Below are 21,522 nucleotides of genomic sequence, written 5' to 3' on the forward strand. Positions count from 1 at the left end.
GTCCGGGATTTTGGTCAACTGCCTCAAAACACATTACATAGCTTACAGTGCATTGTGATTACATTGCCACTCCGTTCCACTACTCCATTCCAGGTTTCTTTGTATGGCAAAGAAATCGGTAGCACATGCACACATGTTCCCCCGCCCCGTCTCCCCATCTCCACCCCGTTGGCGCATGTGTGTCCGCCGATTCTACCCCCCCGCCAACAAAAAAAGAAGTGTCCTCCTTTTCAGAAACCCAAATCTGGTGACCCTACACTTCTTCATCATGGCTGCTTCTCCTACAGTTTACAGCTGTCCTACCTATGGCAGTCTACTCATCATAAGCCTTCTATAACAGTACAGCGGCTTTTTTAACACGCCAACATCTTTATCCTTATCCCTTTTCCTTTTTTGTTTTTTGCTCGGACAGTTTTTTTGCACTGCCGCTCCATCTTGTTGCCACTAAATAAACATGATATTTTCGACTAACGTTAGTCCCAGGCATCGCTAAATCATTACACATAAAGTTAACCTCAAAACCTGGACTTACGGATGAATTATACGGCCGAGATAACGAATATAAGTTTGCTAAAAAACAGTGGGACTTACCGTGACAAAACTTAGCTGCAGCAACGGCCGTATTGTTGACAGTTTGGAGCTTCTTTCAAACACGTCGTCACTCGTCAGTGTCCAATGCGCATGTGCGTTCAACGAGAGCTGCCGAATGATGCCGAGTTTTTTGCTGGTTATGCAGATGCGTTTTGCTCACTCATAACTCCAAGTTCGGGTTACTTGCTGCTGATGAGTTTGATTACTTGCCTCAGTAGAAAGTTGTCTTTGCTAAGTTTAAGTTAGTATAGTCAACAGAATAAGCTGGAATGAGTTCAGGTCACTTTTCTTTTTGAGTACACTTTACTTTTACATTTTACAGTGTATCCCCAACCAGAAGGGACTTATGGAGCCACCCTAAATCACTTAGACTGATCCCAGCAAGTTGAACTTATCGCCACTGTTATCAACATCCTACAAGGCTTAATTCTGTCTATTCATAGACTGCTTCATCCTACTATCACCACTGAACAAGACACAGAGAAACTTGACCTCCTCTGCTTGCTGTAGTGATTTAACTTTAAAAATATTGTGAAGCGGATTTGAATATGGTTATTTAGTCATTTATTTTTGTTGTCATGATAGCGAGGTAATAGCTTTTTGAGCCATCCTACTAAAGACAGAATGATGAATTGATTGTCAGGAGAAAATGTCAACCTATTTAACCACTGCAGTTCTACCCTTTTTTATTATTTCATGACACTGAGGATGCAGACTGGGATGCTTCATTTAGTCTACTATGGCTAGAATATTTTTCATCCTACCTTTGTTGCACATTTATATTCCTATGTGAAAATACTGAATTGGGGGAAACTAATGCCACTACTGGATAGTAAAGACTTCCATTATCAACTTATTTTAATTCATAGACTAAATACTCAAACAATGGAGCCTAAACAATTTCCAGAGCAAGAACCAACTCCAACCCATTTGGCTCAGATTGATCATAACTCGGGAGACAGGAATATGTTGTGGCACAGAGCTGAGGAAGGACATGGGAGCATTTCTGAAACATAAAAGTGCCAAAGGTCCCAACAATGTTCATCATTCTGAAATGAAAAACTGTAAAATGCCAATGCACTTCCTAGATGTGGTAGCCCTGCCCAAAGTGAGCAATTGATAATGAAACACCTTGATTTTAAAACCATTAAATCAAATGTCACTTTAAATATGACCCAGTATTGCTGAAAACTGTTCTAATGAGTGTTAAAGCCTAAAACTTGAAAAACAAAACAAAACAAAAAATGATTGGGCTTTCAAAAAAAAAAAAAAAAGAAACAGAAACAAGTGTTTCTCCTGGATATGTTTGTGTGTGATATTTATGTACTGCATCCAGAAATCCCATGTTAGGATGACAGACTATACAAAAGTCACAATCAAAAAAGAGATAACGCCAAGGTGATGGTGAAAAAACAGGAAAACTGATGAAGAAAAAGAAGACAAGAAGGCAGGTGTGACTGACAAAGCAATCCCAAAGTTGAAAAGCAAAAACATGAAAAATAAATAAAAAGATAAAGAATACCAACAGGAAAGGAAAAAGTTGTATTAAAAGGCATTGATACATTTTAATCAGTGATCCTCAAAAGTGGTTTCTGGAGATTCCAGGAACAAGCATTTTTTCCAGCGCAGTCCTTTTGAACGCTAATATGCTGCATTAAATTGAAGGTTGAAAACATCAAATGAACTCAGACAAGTGAGAAGTTTTATTCTTTTTTTTGTTTTTACAACTTTTTGATGTTCATATTTGCCAGTGAAAACAATGTTTTAATTCTTAGAAGAGAGTTAGTGGAAAAACTTTTTTAATGACTATTTGTGATGTATTGTTTTATGCCACAAGAATCTGGAAATCCAGCAGATGTTTGATGAAAAACGTAGGATGTCTTTCACTTTTTGTCACTTTTGTCTTAATTGTTTTCTGTCTTTAAACTTCTCCCTCATACTTGTTTTTCCCTGGCTGTTCTCCCCTCTTTCAGTCTTTATCTCTCTTTGTCAGTCTCACTAACCCAACCCATTCCCCAGAGGTTAATCCCTTTGGTTTCAAATAGAGATAACCATGGCAACAGGCCACAGTTTTCAAGCTTTGGCTCCATCAAGCAGCAGCATTGATCAGAATGAAATAGTGTCAGGCAAATGTTAAAAACACACAACAGCCAGAACTATATCCACATTAGTGCATTTCTGACTTTTTGTGTTGGAGAGAGAAACATCTCTCTACTTGATCATTTCAGTGAATTAATTGCCAAGATTTTCTTTTAATACAAAGGATCCTGCTAGAACCTTTGTATTTGTGTGTTTCCAGTACACCCATAAATCTGACGCATAAGCGACTAGCGAAACAACAGTGAGGGATGACAAATACGATTTTCTTGGCCCACTGGGTGCTAATTTTTACTTCAAAAAGCCAATTAATTGGACGCTGGAAAACCCTTGTGTACAAGTTGTGCAAAAAGAAGTTGAGCTATCAGGCCTGAAATGCCACATCGATGCAAAACATATTTCATCAATCACAAAACGCTAATGAGAGCATCCACATTTCTAAAACATACTTTTTCAGAGAAGTTACATTAATGATAAGGAGTTCTTGAAACACCTGAAAACTGAATACACTTTGCACCAATCTGACGGTTGAATAAACTAAACAACAGATTAAAAACAATGTTCATATTGTTGAGCTCATATGTCAGCACTTCCCTATTTTCCGTGCAGAAGCAGAAGAGCTAGTATGTTGTGGTATTTCTGTTTACTTTCCAGTGGTATTTACACTTTAGTGTAGTACAGGTTCAAATCAGATTGCTGCCTTAAGAACATTTGTCGCCCAGCAGAGACCGATGGTGTGCATTGCTTCATAGGAAATAATGGTGGAGTATTTTGGACATAAGAATTATATCACTAATTTTCATTGCCTTTAAAACCTTTTTAATTTTGCAGTCCCAAAACCTTAAATAGACTTCTCTATTGAGAATTGAGAACTTTTTATTACTATGTGCTTCCAAAATTGTGGTTTTCTTTCATGTGTTCCCTGGCTTTCATTTCCCCAATTATTTATTAGTGGACAAACCATTGGTAAAGAAAAGAAATAGCACAATAAACTCTTTCTTAATGTTTCCTCGAGAAGCACTTTTATTAATTTTCTCGTTTCTATCCAAGGAGACTTTACCTCTGTGATAATCCAGCGACAGACCAAGCCTCTTGGTTTATTGCATTTGTGTAATGAAATCTTCTGACACAGACAGCCAGTCAAGAAGCAATTTATTGAAAGGCGAGGAGATGGAAGGGATTAAAAAGGCAGTCTGTGAATCAGTTTAGGAGCTGAATTTAACTCACTTTCAATCTGTTCAATTCTTCTGAGCTGGGGTTGCGAGGGGAACATTGTGAAAAATATCAGTCTGACCTTAGAAGTACATTCTGAGTGTGCCCTTGACAAACTGTCACTATTATCAGCATCAGCAGCAGTCACATCATGTTTAGCTGCTTTTATAGCATTCATTTTTCGAATGTTGTAGATGTATACCATCGCATCTCTACGATGTCATGCTAGGTAGTGTGCGCTTAAAAATGAGTACATTGGAATTTCCACCTATCCACTGCTTCCCCTTCCATAACTGCATCCTTCATCATCTTCAGTAAGTTCAATATGTCTCATAAAGGGAGTGTTGAATTTTTATGCATGTTTATATGCTTGTCTCTGTATAGCTGTGATCATTAATAAGTCTTCCTGAGCTGCTATGTAACAGGTTTTACTGTAACAATGCACACAATCACACGAATGCAATTCTCTCTTCAGAATAGGTAAACGGGGGTGTGTACCTGTGCCACCAGAAGCAGATACAGCTCTCCTTCTTGCTCCCAGGCCCCATAAATCATTTAGAACGAGGCTAGCCCTGAAGCAGTCTGTCTGCTCAGGCAGACACTGTGACATCAGACTGAGGAGGCCTTGAATGACACCGAGACACATTTATCAAACACACGACAGATTTGTTTCAAAATCTCTTCCTTTGAACATTAGGTTTCATAATTTTCTTATTTTTCTTCTTCCTCCACCACATTTGTACGTAGTGAAAACTAGTAACTCCTCATACAGACAGACTTTATTGCCGTTTGCTTTATATTCTATTCAGCATTTCACTGAAAAGTTTCATTGTTGTGACTTTTTAAAGTCCTTACAAATGTAACATTTTATTTTCTACTACTACCTGTTTTTCACCACCCCCAAAAATAGCATGGGAAAAGCCAGTATGAGGTTGTTATTCTGTTTATTTATTTAATTTTTTTTTATTTTTTCACTAATTGACTGCTCTGCTGCACTTATGCCACCTCATTCTATGTTAACTGTATCAGCACATGGAACCACAAAAAAGCAGCACATGCTGACTCAAAACAAATAAAAATACACATGTATTTTTAATGGCAGGTGTATTATAAAATTGCTTTCTGTGTTTGTATCTGGCTTCAACTGACCTACTTACAATGAAAACATAAATACATACGTTGTGAGAACACATAAGCTTTTTCTCTTCGGTTTGTGTAATTACATTTTTTGTAATTTGCCATTAAGGATTACAAAAGTCATTTCTATTCACTAATTGCCATAATAAAAAGCAGATTTTTTTTTTTTTAGACCTTGAGTCTCAATAAATTTTCCAGTATTAATAAAAGTGAGATAAATCATCTTTTAAAATCTGTTGCTTCTGACTGGTAAAAACACTTTGGGTATTATTATTATTATTATTATTATTATTATTATTATTATTATTTATTTTTTTTTTTTTACAATTAATCACACAGATTTATATCCTTTTTGGATGTGATTTGTGCTGCAGCTTGAATGTAATTTCTTTTTCTGTTTTAGTTGCTTTTCTATGGTGTTTTCTCCCATTTCTTAAAAAAGTAAAACTGAAAACAGCTCCTCTTTCTATCCTCTCCTCTCCATCTCTCCTACCCACCGATATGATTTCACTGTTGTGGACAAAACAAGGTAGGAGAGCAACATTTTAAATGCAAATATTAACGACTGTAGCAACCCTAAACCTCTGTATGAACAACAATAAACACATCAAGCATCAAAAGACATTAAAAATTATCCCATGTTTTGCCTATTACATTCTATTTTGAACTCGGTTATTAACTCAGTAAATTTTTTAACACAGTGATTTTTTAACACTGAGATTAATCAGATTAGACAATGTACATATATAATAAGCATAACACATTTTAATAAAAGGGCCTTTTAAAACACTCGAGGACACTGTACAAAGAAGATAAAATCAACTTAATAAATGATCAGAAACTTACATGCGTCAAACACTGCAGAGAATATGCAGATTTGAAAAGATGAGTTTTGAGGCCGATTTTAGACTGAGTAAGGGAATCAATGCTAATGATAGGTGTGAGCTAATTGCAGAGCTGGGGGAGGTAGAGTAAAAGAAGACTGAGGTTTCCATGGTGCTGAGATGGACAGAGGGGACAGAGGTCAATGGAGGTGAAAGACCTGAGGGACCAGGAGGGGATGTGACAGGTAAGATGGGGCACGGTGGTGGATGGCCTTGAAAGTAAGGAGGAATAGCAACAGTGTAATTGTTACTGAATGGGAGAAAAATAATGTGAAAGATGGAAGGACGGGGTTTGGTTGGTGACACAGGTGGCAAAGGTCTGGCTACTTGAAGTTCACTGAGAGATATACAACATAGAGACATCTCAAAAAATGTTATATTGTTGTATATCATCTCAGAAAGTGAAACTCATATATTTTAACCTTTTGTTCCTTGTTACTTTGATTAACCTGGCTCACAGAAAATGAAACCCCAAAATTCAGAGTCTCAGAAAATTAGAATACTGTGAAAAAGGTCATCACTGAAAACTCTTGGTGTCAAACCCTCATCAGCTAATTAACTTAAAACAGCTGCAGAGGTTTTCTGAGCCTTTAAACACTCTGGGTCAGTAGGCTACACCATGATGAAGACTGTGGACTTGACAGATGTCCAAAAGATAGTTATTGACACCCTTCACAGGGAAGGTAAACTGATTGTTCACAGAGTTCTGCATCCAGGTATGTTAACAGAAAATTGAGTGGAAGGAAGAAGTGTGGTAAGAAAAGGTGCACTAGTGAAATCCATTCTAGAATTTTGTGACACACTCAGTTTTGGGGTTTCTTTACTTGTAAGCCATAATCATTAAAATCCCCAAAGAAAAAAAATAATAATAATAAAGCTTAAATAAAAGCTTCATTTTTGGAATCAATCTTAATAGAATTATCTTTTGACTTTATGAGATGACTGGCCCAAAATTACACAAAATTCTAATCATGAAATTTAAGGAATATGCAATGCATAACAAGAAAATATAGAACAACATATGTACTGTACGGTAAGGGCAAAAATTCAACATAAAAACTGCATTTATTTTAACATATTTATACACACTTGAAGATACTTGAACATATGCTGCATGGGAACTCTAAGCCGGTCTTGGAACTGCTGTGCTGTAAGATATGTAGCAGTCATGATCTGCATTAGAATCAGCCTGTGTGTCTGTGTGTGTTTCTGTCTCAAAGATCATCCGTCTGCATTCCAGGTAATTAGACTGGCCAGCAGCTGAGTCCCATTAGCCTTGATTACAGCATTCAGTACTAAGGGACGAGGGAGCTAGAGGGAGAGGGAGAGAGTACAGGCTGCAGTTTTAAGACTTTGTCTGTTAAGAGGGGTTGTTTGTGTGTGGAATGTTGATGTAGAGTTCTGTTGCCAGCACCTTGGCACGTGCTTTCTGAGTCGTTTCTGAATAGTTAGCAAATGTTCAACATGAGAGGCAAAGAGACTGTTGTTTCAAGTTATGCTATGCGGAGGGAGGTATAGAAGTATTGCATCTGTTTAATCATTAGTTATCGAAATGGGATTATGTTGGGGAGCAAACATTTGTGTGATTTGATTAAAAGGGTACTGCACAGATGATAAGCTTTAGAGGAGGGAAACGTCTTTCCTGGTTTTTCAGAAAACTTGAGGATATTTCATTGGATTCTTGACAAGAATGTTTGGGGTTTTGGCTCAGTTTCTGCATTCCTATAAGATTACTAGATGCCTATTTAGGAACTGATATCCATTGTGCATCCTGCTATTGTAAGAGCCTTCGCAAATATCCGTTTTCTAGAGCTACGCAGAAAAATTGGCAAATGACCAGAAATAGACAGCATTCTGTTTTACAACTTGTAATTGGCAAATTAAAAATCTGGACCCGTGTTAAAGACTCCTAAGAATAAAAGCAGCTTCATGTGACAACATTTTTAGCGAGGTTAAGAGTTGTCTAAGAGTGTCCTAAGAAGAGAAAAAGGGGGAAAGACCAATAGGAGAGATATTCTTTGAAAAACTTATAGTGATGTGCCAACCGCAGGCAATGTGTTTGAATTTTGTGTTCTTTGCTTCCCTGTTTTATGTTGGTTGTTTCACCTGATCAAACAACTTTATACAAGCAGGTAATCACAGTGAATTGCTGACAGCTGAGCGTCTACGTTAATGTCAAATGGATGACGTGGTCAAAGGACCAGCATGATGAGAAGCTAAGACAAATCAAAACGATGATGAGGATGTAAATACGGCACGATCAAACATGTTGATGCCATGTGGCAATTACTGTAATTTTGACATAGTCATTAAACGCTTTTTTAAAAATCCAGTTTAGATTGTGTACTTTGTTAATTTCTATCAGTTGTCTTTGATAGGGGTACTTTCCTTTTGTTTTGCGTTTTAACCAATATGATCCCCTGGAAAACAGCATCTCCTCGCTCAGAGTTGCTCTCAGCAGCTGACTGAAATATTCTGAAGCTGGGACTCCTTGGCAGTAATAATTAGGCTAAGAATGAAGCTCTGTAACAGGACTCAGAATCCTGGTCTTTTTTTTCCTCTAAGTGAACAGACTCTAAATAAGAAGGTGATGCTGACAACAACACTCTTTAGTGTGGATGTTGTCAGTGAGGGGAGAGAAAACAACTGATGTTTTCATTATCAGAGTAAAGGTTGAAGATTCAGAAAAGTTACCTGGACCTTCTAGGAAGGAATCTGTAGTGGAAACTAACTATTTCTTCTGTGCATAATTAAATTTAAAAATTTGACGTTTTTTTTTTTTTGTTTGCTTTTTGTTCATCACCAGCATGTTTTGCCAATGATTAAAAAGAGGCAAGAAATGTATTGCACAATGGAAACTGAAACCTTAGTGTCACCTTTGATCATCTCCATATATCTCATTGATCCCCCCTAAGAACTCATTCTACTATTCTGAACTTTTTTTTTCTTTAAAATGTTATATAGAGAGGTTAGTGTGACCACATTCCCACAAGAAAACTACAATATTTCTGCTTGGTTTGCTTGTGTGGTGACTTTGAACGCTAAACAAGTGCAATAACAACAGAACATATCATTACAATCAGACCTTGTTGTTGTTTAATCTATGCACGAGTCAACACTGACACAACACAGCAGTCATTTTTTATTTCGAATCGCAACCAAAGAAGATTGGATTGCATAACTTTCTTGGCCTGCTGATTTGTATTCAGCGAAGGGAATGTTTATTTAATTCGCCCGTGCAGGGCTGCTTTGTCTGCATGTCGTCCTCCACACACTCTTCATTTTTCTCTGGGCGTGTATCTCTCTCTTTCCTGCGTATCTGCATCTGACTCCCTTGGATGGTTTCAGCATCTCAGGATGTGGTGATTGATTCCTTCTCTGGACACCTGGAAGACAAACAGCCAGCTGACTGCTTTGCAGCAAGAACTGTTTTTTGCCTGGACTTTGTGATGAATTACTGGCCTTGTAATACACACCAAAGACAACATGAGAGGAAGACGAGAAGGGAAGAAGCCATGTTGAAACTGTTGAGCTGAAAGAAATAGGCGATAGTGTAAAAAAAATAAATGGGAACATTGTTGCATACCGTAAGAACTCTGTGTGTAGTCAGTCACCTGTTCTATGGACATTACATGTTACTATCAAAGACTCTTGCAAAGTTTGAGCATAAAGCATTTGTAGCCTCAGGTTGAAAAATTTAATTCACCGGTTGAACATTACCTCCAACAGCAACACTTTTTGGAATCATCTATTTTGTATTTCACAACTGGTTAGTGTGATTGAAAAAGTATTTATAGTATATATTTTGGAGCTAAAAAAAAATTACAATTTCCCAGCAACTTTGTGAGGGTGTCATAGATCAGTCAGGATGGTCTTTTACTTCACTTTTATTTTTAAGTACAACAAAATGTTCGAGCATTACTTTTCTACACTTTGGATACTGAAATATGTGATCTCAAGCTAGGTTTTGTAGATTTTTTGGGCATCTTGAAAAACAGTTTTTTAATGTTTGTCAAATCAACATTGACAGGAATATGCATTAAGTGTATTCTGCACAGTAGTAAACCACGGTTTAGTGACCACAGCCCTCTGTCACTCTCTTCATGTAATCCCAAAATTTGTAAATTAATAAAAATAACAAGTAAAAAAAAAATTTCCTGGCTTAACAGGTTAACATGATGAAAAGAGCTTTTTTTTGTTTTGTTTTTTTAAGCTTTAGGAAAAATGTCTTTAATTAATCAAACCTTTGTATCCAAGAATTGTTTGGTCTAACATCTAAAGACATGTGAAAAAGGCTTCACTCTAAACAATACAGAATGCACACAAACAAACCAGCAGCCTTTCACGTTAGAAGACAAATGAGTAGCGGTTGAAACAAGACTCTATTAAATCCAAACCATGTTGTTATAAAAACCACTCAGTTTAGGCTACTCAGGAACAAAATAAGCATTGCACATCAAATTACCAGAAACTTGGTCGGTTGTGAAAGCACGCTGATTACTGTCCAAAACAAGCAATGCAATTAGTTCTGACATAATGGTTAAAGGAAAAGAACAAAACAAACACAATAATCAAATAAATCACCATTTGATCACAAATCAAGCTGGTGATCATGACATGAAGTCATGAAGTCAATAGTTTTGTTCCTTACTGGATCTCCTACAACATCCTCCTCAGTGTAGGAGTCTTACCTCCACATGTTAATTTCTGAGTGGACTCTCCTGACTCTACAATGGGAAGTATATCCATCCTCAGCTGTCATTGGAAGTCCCTAATCTAATAGAAGGTTTTCTAAAATGTTTGATGATAAATAACCAGCTCTTGGAAGGTCATAGAGGGTTTATTTTACTGTCATTTGTGGAAGATATGTCATGGAATCGACTTTGTGTTGTCCATCTACTTCAGATGGAGGGCTATGACTGTACACCATTGACTGTACATATGTAATCTGTGGGTTTCTGGTTCAAATCCTTGCTCTGTCTGTCTCAGTTGCTGTGTCCTTAGTGAGCAAGACACTTCAACTGTGGCTTCAACGTAGTAGCTTGCCACCATTACATTGTGAATGGTTGATTGACTGAATGTAGTGTGAACCATTTGAGGGTCCTGTGGGCTTCATAAAGCCCTGATCAATTACAGGCCCTTTACCATTTTTACCATTGAGACCTAAAACAATGTACACATCTGAAATCATTCAAACCCTGAAGTTGAGAAAAGGTTTAGAAATATCGTATTGTTCCATAATCACTTTTCTTTTTTCCCGAAACTTATCCAGAAATTGAAGATAGTTAAAGAAAAGTCCAGAGTTTTCAAAAGTCAGTACGAATTTTGTATGGTTAAAAAAAACAATATCAACTTTTTCTCAAACGAAGCTCAGTGAAGAAGCTTTACTTTTAAGTGACAGAAATTGAGAGGCTACAAGACGCCATAGGGTTATGCTGTTCATCAGGATAATACCTGCTCTGTTATCCACTTTGATTTTTAACTGACTAAGCTGCTAATGTATTGTGTTCATAATAATTTGTAATAGAGCAGGATTAAGTAAAAAAAAATCCTCAGAATAAGCTATTTGCTAAAAAAGATTTTTAAAAAAGAAAAAAAATCTCTTTGCTCTTCCATCAGACATTGCCAAAATAACCAAACATTGAATTTTGAGTGTATTTTTGGATGGACCTGCATAGAAGAGGCATCCTGCCTGTTGGGGTAGTCATCTGGTTTCAGTCTCCAATTATAACCTTTAGATGAAGATGGAAAAGAAAATTCAAGAGTCAGTAAGAATTGTGTGACGGTGTATGTTTTTTTTTTTTTAACCGTACAATGGTAAAGTGATGAAGTGACATCACCTCTAGATGTCACTTTTTCCAACATGGTAGCTTCACTGTAAAAATAATTTCTGTCTGTTCCATTTTTGTTTTTCTCAGGAAAATATCGTACAAGTCACGCCCACTGACATTAAATGAAATGGCTTTGGCTCCGTGCCTATTTCACAATTCATCATTGCCATGGTGACACAAACATGGGGATCTGTACTTACAAAAAATGAGTGAATGGGAAAGAGGAATTGGGTAGTCAGTGCCTGGTGTTGATTTCACCAACATGGTAGTCATCATGAAGATAAGGGGTAAAATGTATAACTCTACAGTTAATGACACCCCTGGGATTTGGGGATTTAGCCTTCATAAAGTATTTATGATATGTTCATTAAGTATTGATTAAACCGTTAGGAAGCGTTTAGACACCCAGACAATCCTTATGAAAGATTAGAACTTGACTTGAGGATGAGGAACCCATAAGAATGAGAAATGCAAATAGAGAAGAAGGCTGCTGAGAGAGGAAAAGAGAGAGAGAGAGAAAGAGATGTAAATGAAGGAAAATAAAGATGAGTGTGGTGTGCAGACTTGTAGGAAGGAAAAGAATGAGGGGCCACATAGATTAGGAGGAGAATGAGAAGTGTGAGGAGGGAAAAGTTCACCTCTTTAAATATTAACTAAGCATTCAGATAGTGTTTTAGTCAGCAAGGCTACCATTAAGGGAGATTAGGTTTTAATCTTAGCAAGGGAGTAGGTTTGAATAGCAAGTAAGAAGAAAAAGGAAATTGATATGAATGAATTCAAGTTTGGAGGAATACAGGGTAGAGAGAAGAGGTGGACAGAAGGAGGCCAAAGTCAAGAGAGATTTAGACGAAGCAACAAAAAAATGTGGAAGAGTATGAATTTTTCAAAGTAGGAATAAGGAACAAACTCGTACAGCAATGAATGGGAAGTGTGTTCCATAATCACTGACTCCTTCTCTCTGAAAGTGCTCTGGCATTTTCTTTCTAAGCATCCCCATTCACTTTGCTGTACCTGCTCATTCCTGGCAGTGCTGTGAGAGGGCTGAGATTTCCAATTTGAAGGGCTTCTATTTGAGACGCAGAAAGGCTAACAAATGGGGTTTTCAAGTACTGTCTCGCCTCGCATCCATGCATGCGAGCTTTGTTTGGCGTGCTAACAAAGCTGGCATTTTCGGTCGGTGTTTAATCACTGCTTTGCCCTCGGTTTACCCTCTGTATCATCAGCAGGTGTTGCCGAGTGGCGGGGTAACTAGGAGGTAGCGGGATAAAAGGTGCAGACCTTCTACAGTGATGCAGAATTGAGGTTTAATGGGGCTGAAAACACTAGCTGACTGGTTGGCTGGCAGGCCAAGCACAGTAAAAGGAGAGGCACAGTTGGTGTGAAGCTGTTTCCAGAACATGACAGATGTTGCAAAGAGAGAGACAGAGTGACAAAGAAACAGAGCCAGAAAGGGGACAGCATAAGAGAGAGAGAATGACTCATCTGCAACACCTGCCGAGCGAGAGATCACCGTGAGATAACTTTGTGCAAACAGCAACTTTAACCAAAGTCAAGAAGAGTTCTTTTACAAGTGAATGTGTCTTTCAAGTTTCTGTCACCCATTTTCACACTAAAGGTGAAATAAACAGCAATGAGTTTAAAGCCTATTTGAAATTTTCAGAGATTTCATAAAACATTTGCAATTTTATGCTCTGTTTGATTTGCCTTGGGAAGTCTGGATGTGGATCTGGGAATAAAATATCAAAAACTAAGTTAAGCAGATTTTAGTTCCAAGTTGCAAAAACGACTTGCATTCTGTAAGTCTGTAAAGTTTGGCCTGTCAATTTCAATTCAAGCCTAGTGTGATTGTTTCTTCTTTCTTTCTGAGCTGGTTGTGGTCATCCAACAACCTAATCAGAATCCCCATATTAGGGAAAACTTTGTTTATATTTTTGTTGAAATATGAAATGTTTTGAGATCCAGTCATCCACACTAATCGAGCAAAGTAACAATTTAAAACAACTGTGTTGCAGTTTATTGTAGCTTGCATTTCCATTTTTTCAGTGATTTTCTTTGTCAATTCTTGTCCTTGCCATTTTGTTCCTGTATAGTTCACCAAAACAAGGGCAATAGCAACAGTTGCATATACATTTAATACTAACCACGCTTTGAATCATAACCTGCAGGGAGATGTGTTGCACCTACACTGACAAAATATGGAAAGTAATTTTGTATATTCTACTTATTGTCTCAGAAATGTGAGTGTGTGACTCCAGGTAATGTCTCCCAGTGGAAAGTCAATTTGAGTAATTTTGGCCTAATAAGGGTTCATCACCCATCATATTTTAAAAGACCAACATTTCCCCCCCAAAATGGCTCAGAACCATAATCAGTGGTGTTGTACAATTTTTCGTAGTAAACATGATTAGGTAAAACTGCACATGAGGGGGAAGAGAGTAAGTGGCAAAAAATGTGAAATGCAGGTGTGAATTAGCAAAGGGGTGAAATGGAACAGAGCCAGACTGAGTTCAGGGTGTTTTTCCTTGTAATACTTAACCCACTCTCTAGGTGTCCTCACTTGTGCTTACTCTAATTTGTCCACTTCACTACTTGCTTCATATTCTCAACCAGCTCAACTTTGTTCACTCATCAGTCACTCCATTAGTAAATATCTCCCTTTAAAAAAATATATTAGAACTCTAACTCTTATCACAATTCATGCTGCACATTCCCAGCTTGTTTCTGCTGTTATTTCCTATGCATTTGTCTTGTAGTGATATTGCATCTTGCAATAAAAAAAAGTACATCTCCAGTACATCTGCATTTGTACATTACCACAATGGCAATGCTATGCAGTTGTCTTAAGAAAGCATAATAAGGACTATTTTTATTTGGTACTATTTAATGTATTTGTTTATGCACTTCAGTGAAGGAATAAAATGTACTGAGGTTGGTACCAATTTGTGCATAAAACCAGCAGTTTAGTCTGGTTATTTGTTTCTGTGGGTGACCTGGATTTATCCAATCATATTTGTTCTGCTTGTTTTTGGTTTCTTTTCCTAAGTTCCCCTAGAAGACCGCTGTCATAGAAGACATTTTAGCAAATTTCTTTTGCTGTGAAGCATCTAGAAAAAGTTTCTGTTCCTGTTCGAGAATGAGCAAACTGATCCCACACAAGTTTGCCTGGTGTCGTCCTGGTTGACATTTCACCTCGTGACTCTGTCCCAGAAACATTTTAATAAGGCCTGAGTTGGAAAGTGTTGAAACCTGACTCACTTTAATCATGCAAGATGATCCAAGAATGATTTCAGTGACGTAACTCTTTCATGAAGATGATGATTCTGAGACCGGTGACAGATTCCACAGCTGTTACACTCAACTCCTTTGATGTTTCTTCTTTCATATGTCCCCCTGCTTGTCTTAATGTGACACATAAGCATGTACGCAAACGCAACAGATAACATTCAAAGCCTGTTGCCCCATATGTGAAGACAACCTCCCCAGTCATTAGGTTGGAAACTGACAAATGAAAATCCTTGTCTGCCAATGCACCTTGGACGTAGATTTTCAGAATCCAAAAGAAAAGGTGATGTATTTCAGAATTTTCCATTGGAGTTGTTCTGCCTGCACTGACTCAATTCTTACACAAATGGCTTTGGTCGCAGTCTTCTCGGCTTTGAGCTCACTCTCTTCAAATATCTATCAATCCTCCATGGATGAAAGCAATATTTAGGTGCTAAGAGAGCACAGAAGGTATTTTTTAAGTCACAGAAACAAAAGATGTTCGCATTGCAGGACACATACGTCACACCCACATAGCGTGTTTTCCTAATGACTTCAGATAAATTAAATTATTTTACTTTGTGTCTGATATACTGCATTTTTATAACAACTGAAGGTAACATAGCTGCTGCTTGATTGTGTTATTTTATAACATTATGTGCCTGGAAAATACATAACACTGCCCCTTTAATTCTATATTCCTATATGTCTATTGTAATTTTCAATATGTTTGGCATTGCAAGGTATTATTGTATAACAAATGTTTTTATATACAGTTATAATTTTCACCAATAATGAGGATCTGTCATTCAGTTTCTGTGCGTCTTTCTTGTCTTTAGGAAATTGTGAAGTGATGGATTGAAAGTGTGTCTTTCTAATTTCTGGAACATGAACTTACTGTTTCCTTTCTCTCCAGCAGGTTACATATCAAACCATTGTTTCCACACAACCTTTCCATGTAACCATCCCCCTTTAATTGAGAAACACCAAACAGAAAGATTTTGGCCTTTTGCAGAGCCATTTGAGAGTCATTTGCATTGAGATCTGTCAGAAATAAAAACCAAACAATATCAGCATACACATCTTAACTCACTGAGTGACACAGTGGAGGGAGGCCCCCCACTTACCACATAAAGATTTATTTAAACTTTGATATAATTTCTTCATCCATAGGGGTTTTCCTTCTTGCTTCAGGGGTTTTGGAGTGTGATGCATTTTCAAACCAGTTTCCACTCCTCTTAGGAGTATGCCTCTTGGGTTTAATTCGCTGCTATTTTTCTGTGAAATATTCAGTCATAAATATGGAAATAAACAATGCATCTGTCAGTGAATCAAACAGCAATCAAATAAGTTTTTATTTTAATTTTTATTGCCTTATATTTTTTGAAAGGAAGAAATACATAAAGTGCCATGATTTTGTAACAATTCTTTATTTCTCTGCAGTCAGTTAATAGTGTTTACACACTAAATGTAAAATACATTTTCTAATGAAAATGTCAGGGTCCTTCCATTGTTCTGCAATATTTGTTTGTTTTTTTTTAGTTTTTGTTTCTAAGTTTCCCTAAAGGTGACTGTGTCAAATATGTATATATTTTTTGTTAAACACTCCATCCTTGTCTTTCATTGTCTCTCCACAGCAACAGGAGCAGGACCCCACAAACCTCTACATTTCCAACCTGCCGGTGTCAATGGATGAGCAGGAGCTGGAAAACATGCTGAAGCCCTTTGGTCATGTTATTTCCACGCGGATACTGAGAGATGCCAACGGTTTGAGCAGAGGAGTCGGCTTTGCCAGGTGCATACACAATGAAATGGAAAAACGCCTCACACTGAGAGTCATATAAAATTGAAATTTTGTTTGTTTTTCTAGCATGTTGGAAACGAAGGTTATTCATTTCATTTATTGCTGTCAGTGCCGTCGACTGGGCTTCCACGCATCATGTACTGTAACTGTGTCATCACTGAATGTTAACTGGTTGGGCTAATTGATTTATTTGCATATTTCTGGATATGAACTGTGAACAATTTTTTTCCTATAAAGTGTCTTTAGATGACATTATTTAAGAACTGCCATGCTGAAATAATTACGTTTATTTTTGTTTATGTGTTTTTATAGTTTTAGCTGATTTCATTGCAAAAGTCAAGGTTTTTGCACAGAAACTAAGGCTTGGCATGTTTTTTGCGTAAATGTAAATAAGCAAAAATAATATTCATAGCTTTGATCAGAGATTGTTTGCTAAGAAAATGCAACTAACCTAGAAATGTGGTCATTAACTGCATACTGTGTGAAAATGACTCAAGACCTGACAACCGCATGGCCTCCGCAAACTAATGTCGTGCTAATTGTGTTTGGAGTTTTGAAAAGGTGATTACAGGTTGGACATGTGCTTACTAGTAATTGAGGAAACAAATACTAAATGTTACAATAATCACTTTTGCTACAGAAGTTACAAGATAAGCAATTTATAACCAAAGGACTTGGAGCTCCAGCAATAAAAAAAAAAAAAAAAAAAAGGGAAATTCCACCTCTCTCTACCTCAAACCCTTTTGTCCCCTGTGTGTGCATGTGTGGTCCTCTCAGTTACACCGTAGAGTGTGCCAGTGATTAGAATGCAGTCAAGTATGTATTCTGGGTCACTGACTGTACAAAGAAAACCCAAGACCCACACAGAGACATACATACCCACATCCTAAACTCCCCCCTCCCCACTCACAGACTGTGCCCTCTGTCACCGTCTTTCTCCTCTGCTCAAATACACACGCGCACGCACACCCAGAGACACACTGGCTTTTGCTTGCCAAGCAGGCAATTAGTCATTGAGCTGTGATTGGGTGAGCAGAGCTGAATAGGGGCAGACAAAGAGGACATGACACACAACAGATCAGACTGAATGGAGCTTTTAAACTGGGACAAAGGAGAGGAAACCCCATAGAAAACAGACACACACACATGCACACGCATGCACGCATATATTTTTCACAGGCAGAGAAAGATACCTAAGCACTGATCCTTTAACTGGCAAGCGTTTACACACTTACTGAAATGTGGGACGCTTTTGCATGCATTCATACGACCCATTCACTTTTGATGAGCCATAAAATCTTTCGTGCTTCCTTTCACCCAAACAAAATCCGAAATCACCTTTCTTTCTCTCTGTTGCAGGATGGAGTCGACGGAGAAGTGCGATGTGGTGATTCAGAATTTCAACGGCAAATTTCTGAAAACCCCTCCAGGCATGACAGGTAGGTGTAAACAGAGAATAAAATACGCTTACACTTACAGACTACATTGAATTATATTCGGCATTGTGTTTACTCAACACATTTTGGTTCTTGTTAGTGGTTACCCTTGCTCTACTCTCCCCTCTCTGTGCAAGCAGGAATGTTTTCTTGTTTTCAAGGTTCTCTATTTTCTTTTTTAAAAAAACAAAAAGAAAAAAGAAGTGACATCAAAATGCCAATTGCTACACTTGGAGTTTCCTTCAAGGCCTCATTTACTGATTTTTATAAAAACCCTTAGTTTTCCAGGCACCTACTGTTTATGGAAGACGCTTGTTTTTATCGGTTTTCAGTTTTAGCAATTGTCTGAGCATAAAACTACACAAGTGTGACTGATCACACATCATTATCTCCACTCTGTCTTTGCTTCCGACTCTTCAGGCCTCCTTGAGTTAATTTGGTATGAGGATTTGTGTGATTAGTCCTTGCTCTGTAAAAAAGAAAAAAAAGAAGAAAAAAAAAGATATTCTGAGACTAACCCTTGCTTAGGCACATGTGCATACCCAGACTGACGTCGCTTAAAGCAAACAATCTGTTTGTGATTGTCCCCAAAGTAATTGAATAAAGGAGCTTGTTTCCTTTGAAGCACACAAAACAAGCCAACAGCATTCAACAGATATGGAGAAAATGAGGAGACACAACAAAGAAGTGACAAAATTTGAAAGAAGAAGTCAATATACAGAAAAATAAAACATGGGTAAGACTGGATCAAGAAATAAAGGAAAAGAAGAGTGGTTCCCCAGCAGCATCATGTTCCTAGCTGATTATCATTGATTAAAAAAGCTCAAAGTTGGAAGTTCTGGTTCCACTTCATTTAATAAAACACTTGTAAGGGAAACAAGAAAAATACACGAATATAGGCGTATTGAATAAGCAGTTAAACATATAATAATTTTACTCTTTTAACTCTTTTTTTGTACTGTATTTGCAATGCATCTCCGCATTCTTTCTGATGGGTTAATTTGTTCTCTTCTGTCGCTGTCTTTAGGCCATACATTGATCAAAGAGTTTAGAAACTTATGAGAGAAATACCTGATTGGAAATCCTAAGACACACAATGTGTCTGTATAAATTCCAAGACTATCCACTGAGAGTAATTTAGCATAGAAAAAGAATGAATAAAGTGATATTAGGCAAGGCAAATCTATTTGCATATCATGTTTCAGCAACAATGCAAATCAGAATGCTCTATATTAAACCTCTTTTATATTTTAATTGATATGATTCAGATGCAGATTCAGATCTATTTGAAATATTTTCTAATGCAACATGTTACTAGATAAAACAGAAACTGCCAGTTCTTATATGATCAATATTAAAAAAAATAAATAAATAAATAAATTATTAACCATCGTTTTGCCTGCAGCAGCATTTTTTTTTTTTTTTTTGTAATGCAAAATCAAATGTATACATGATTGCAACCCCTTAATAAAACACAGATTATATATTGTTATAGTAGAGCATGGCCAGTTACTGGTTATTACAAACACGTGAAACACACGTACATGATTGTGCTTCTTTAAGTTTTCTGTTCTTATTAAAATTTGCAGTAGTTTATGCAAAAATATACTGTGAAGTTATCAACGCTGTTCTGTAGGAAGACCAGGATGATGTTGTTGGTCGAGATATAATGCTCCACCAAAGGATAAAAGCTGCCATTGATCGTATTTATAGAGTAAATATTTCTCAATAACTCCACGGTTACTGATTCGCTGCTTTCTGACTCCTCCAAGCAGTCGCTTTATCAAACTTAAGAAATAGTTTTCCCTGCACTTTAATTCTTGTTCAGACGTAACTTGATCAGGTCTTCTCATTCAGATCCATAAAATGTTGATTTCTGTTTGTTTCGGATGTACAAAGTTTATTGAAGGAAAAACGTTGGAAAACGACTGATTTCCAGAGGGGGAAGTAAATGTGCTAGAAACAGCTTGAGCTCTCCCAACGTATCAATGCCTTTTACTGTACTGAGCAAGATCCAGCACTCCAATCTGAAGTGTAAATCAAGTAATCACAAGTTATGCAACTGGTTGCCCGCTGTATTTTCTTCCCTGTGTTTTGAGGTGCATGCCTCCACACAGCGAGTGTAAAAGTCAGTGCCAGTGGGAAACCTTTCCGACCCGTTCATGCGCTGCACAGTTTTGTTAAACAGCTTGATGTCAGAATGTGATGTTAAAACAAATCCGAAGGCACGTTGATTCAAGAGATTTAAATACAAGGATGTTATCTTTGACAATCTATTCACTAACCTAGCAGGCCGGCTTTGAAGAGGAAAGCTTTGAAAATATTTTTCCTCCTTAGATTTCCTGCGCTTTAAGACATTGCCCTGATTTATTATATATGAATATAAAATCTCGATTCAACTCTGAGTCAGAAGACATGATTTCCTGTTACTCATTTGAAGCAAGGAGTTTTAAAAAAATAATTTTCAGAACTTATTCAAACCTTTTTTCCTCTCTTTTTTTCCAACTTAATTGCTTCATCCTTTTTTTTTCCTCATATGTCTCACATTTAAGATTCCTTGCCAGTTTTCACCACTGACGTGTTTTTTTTTCCCTTCCCCACTGCTTTCTTTATACCATATTTCCCCCAATTGTTTCAGCTGTTTTGTCTGCCATCAGATTTGTTTTAATGGTTGCTGTTGCTGTGCTTTGCCCTGTTGGAAACACATGTAAGCTCCAGAATTTGATCAACAACTAAACCGGGCTGCCTCAGACCTTTTTGGCACGTTGAAAGCAGACATTCTGTCTTCACACACGCCGGCACGCTGGATAGCTGGAAGATGAAGTATTTTCTCCATCTAATAAAATCCGACTTACTTTCTGATCATTTCGTCCAATTATTTGACCTTCTGAGTTCACAAAGAGACTGTTTGTGGGGCATTAAACTATACTCTTTAGACTTTAAGTATAGAAGAATAATTGAATGAGATGGTAGTATCACAACAAAATTAACCGACCTTATCCTGCTGAAGTTAAACCTTGTGGAATTTTACATTTCCTTCCATAAAACAAGCGGAAGGTAAAATGGGGAAACAAAGCTGAAGGCTAGCTTCTACATAAATTAATGCTTCATATGTAGATGTCTTTTTAGATTTGTTGGTGAGATGGAGAAAATATGACAGCTGCTTTAGTTCTCTCCCTTAATTATTATTTTTATGAATTTATGATGAATGTGTCTTTTAGATTTTACGGCATTTTACACACCCAGACGGCCAGCCAGCCCTGGTAGAG

General features: G+C 37.3%; 1 protein-coding gene across 9 annotated transcripts in view; it reads left to right on the forward strand.

Annotated features, from left to right (window-relative positions):
• The window catches only part of LOC122831627 (RNA-binding motif, single-stranded-interacting protein 3-like), a 139,227-nt gene that overhangs the window by 80,159 nt on the left and 37,546 nt on the right, over window positions 1-21,522 (forward strand). For all 9 annotated transcript variants that reach the window (XM_044117963.1, XM_044117961.1, XM_044117962.1 and 6 more), the window contains 2 exons: window positions 16,651-16,808; window positions 18,177-18,256. In XM_044117963.1, coding sequence (XP_043973898.1) covers window positions 16,651-16,808; window positions 18,177-18,256 — 238 coding nt within the window. The remainder of the gene's footprint in view (window positions 1-16,650; window positions 16,809-18,176; window positions 18,257-21,522) is intronic.

The sequence above is a fragment of the Gambusia affinis genome, linkage group LG05, assembly GCF_019740435.1.
Source record: "Gambusia affinis linkage group LG05, SWU_Gaff_1.0, whole genome shotgun sequence".
Classification (NCBI taxonomy): Eukaryota; Metazoa; Chordata; class Actinopteri; order Cyprinodontiformes; family Poeciliidae; genus Gambusia; species Gambusia affinis.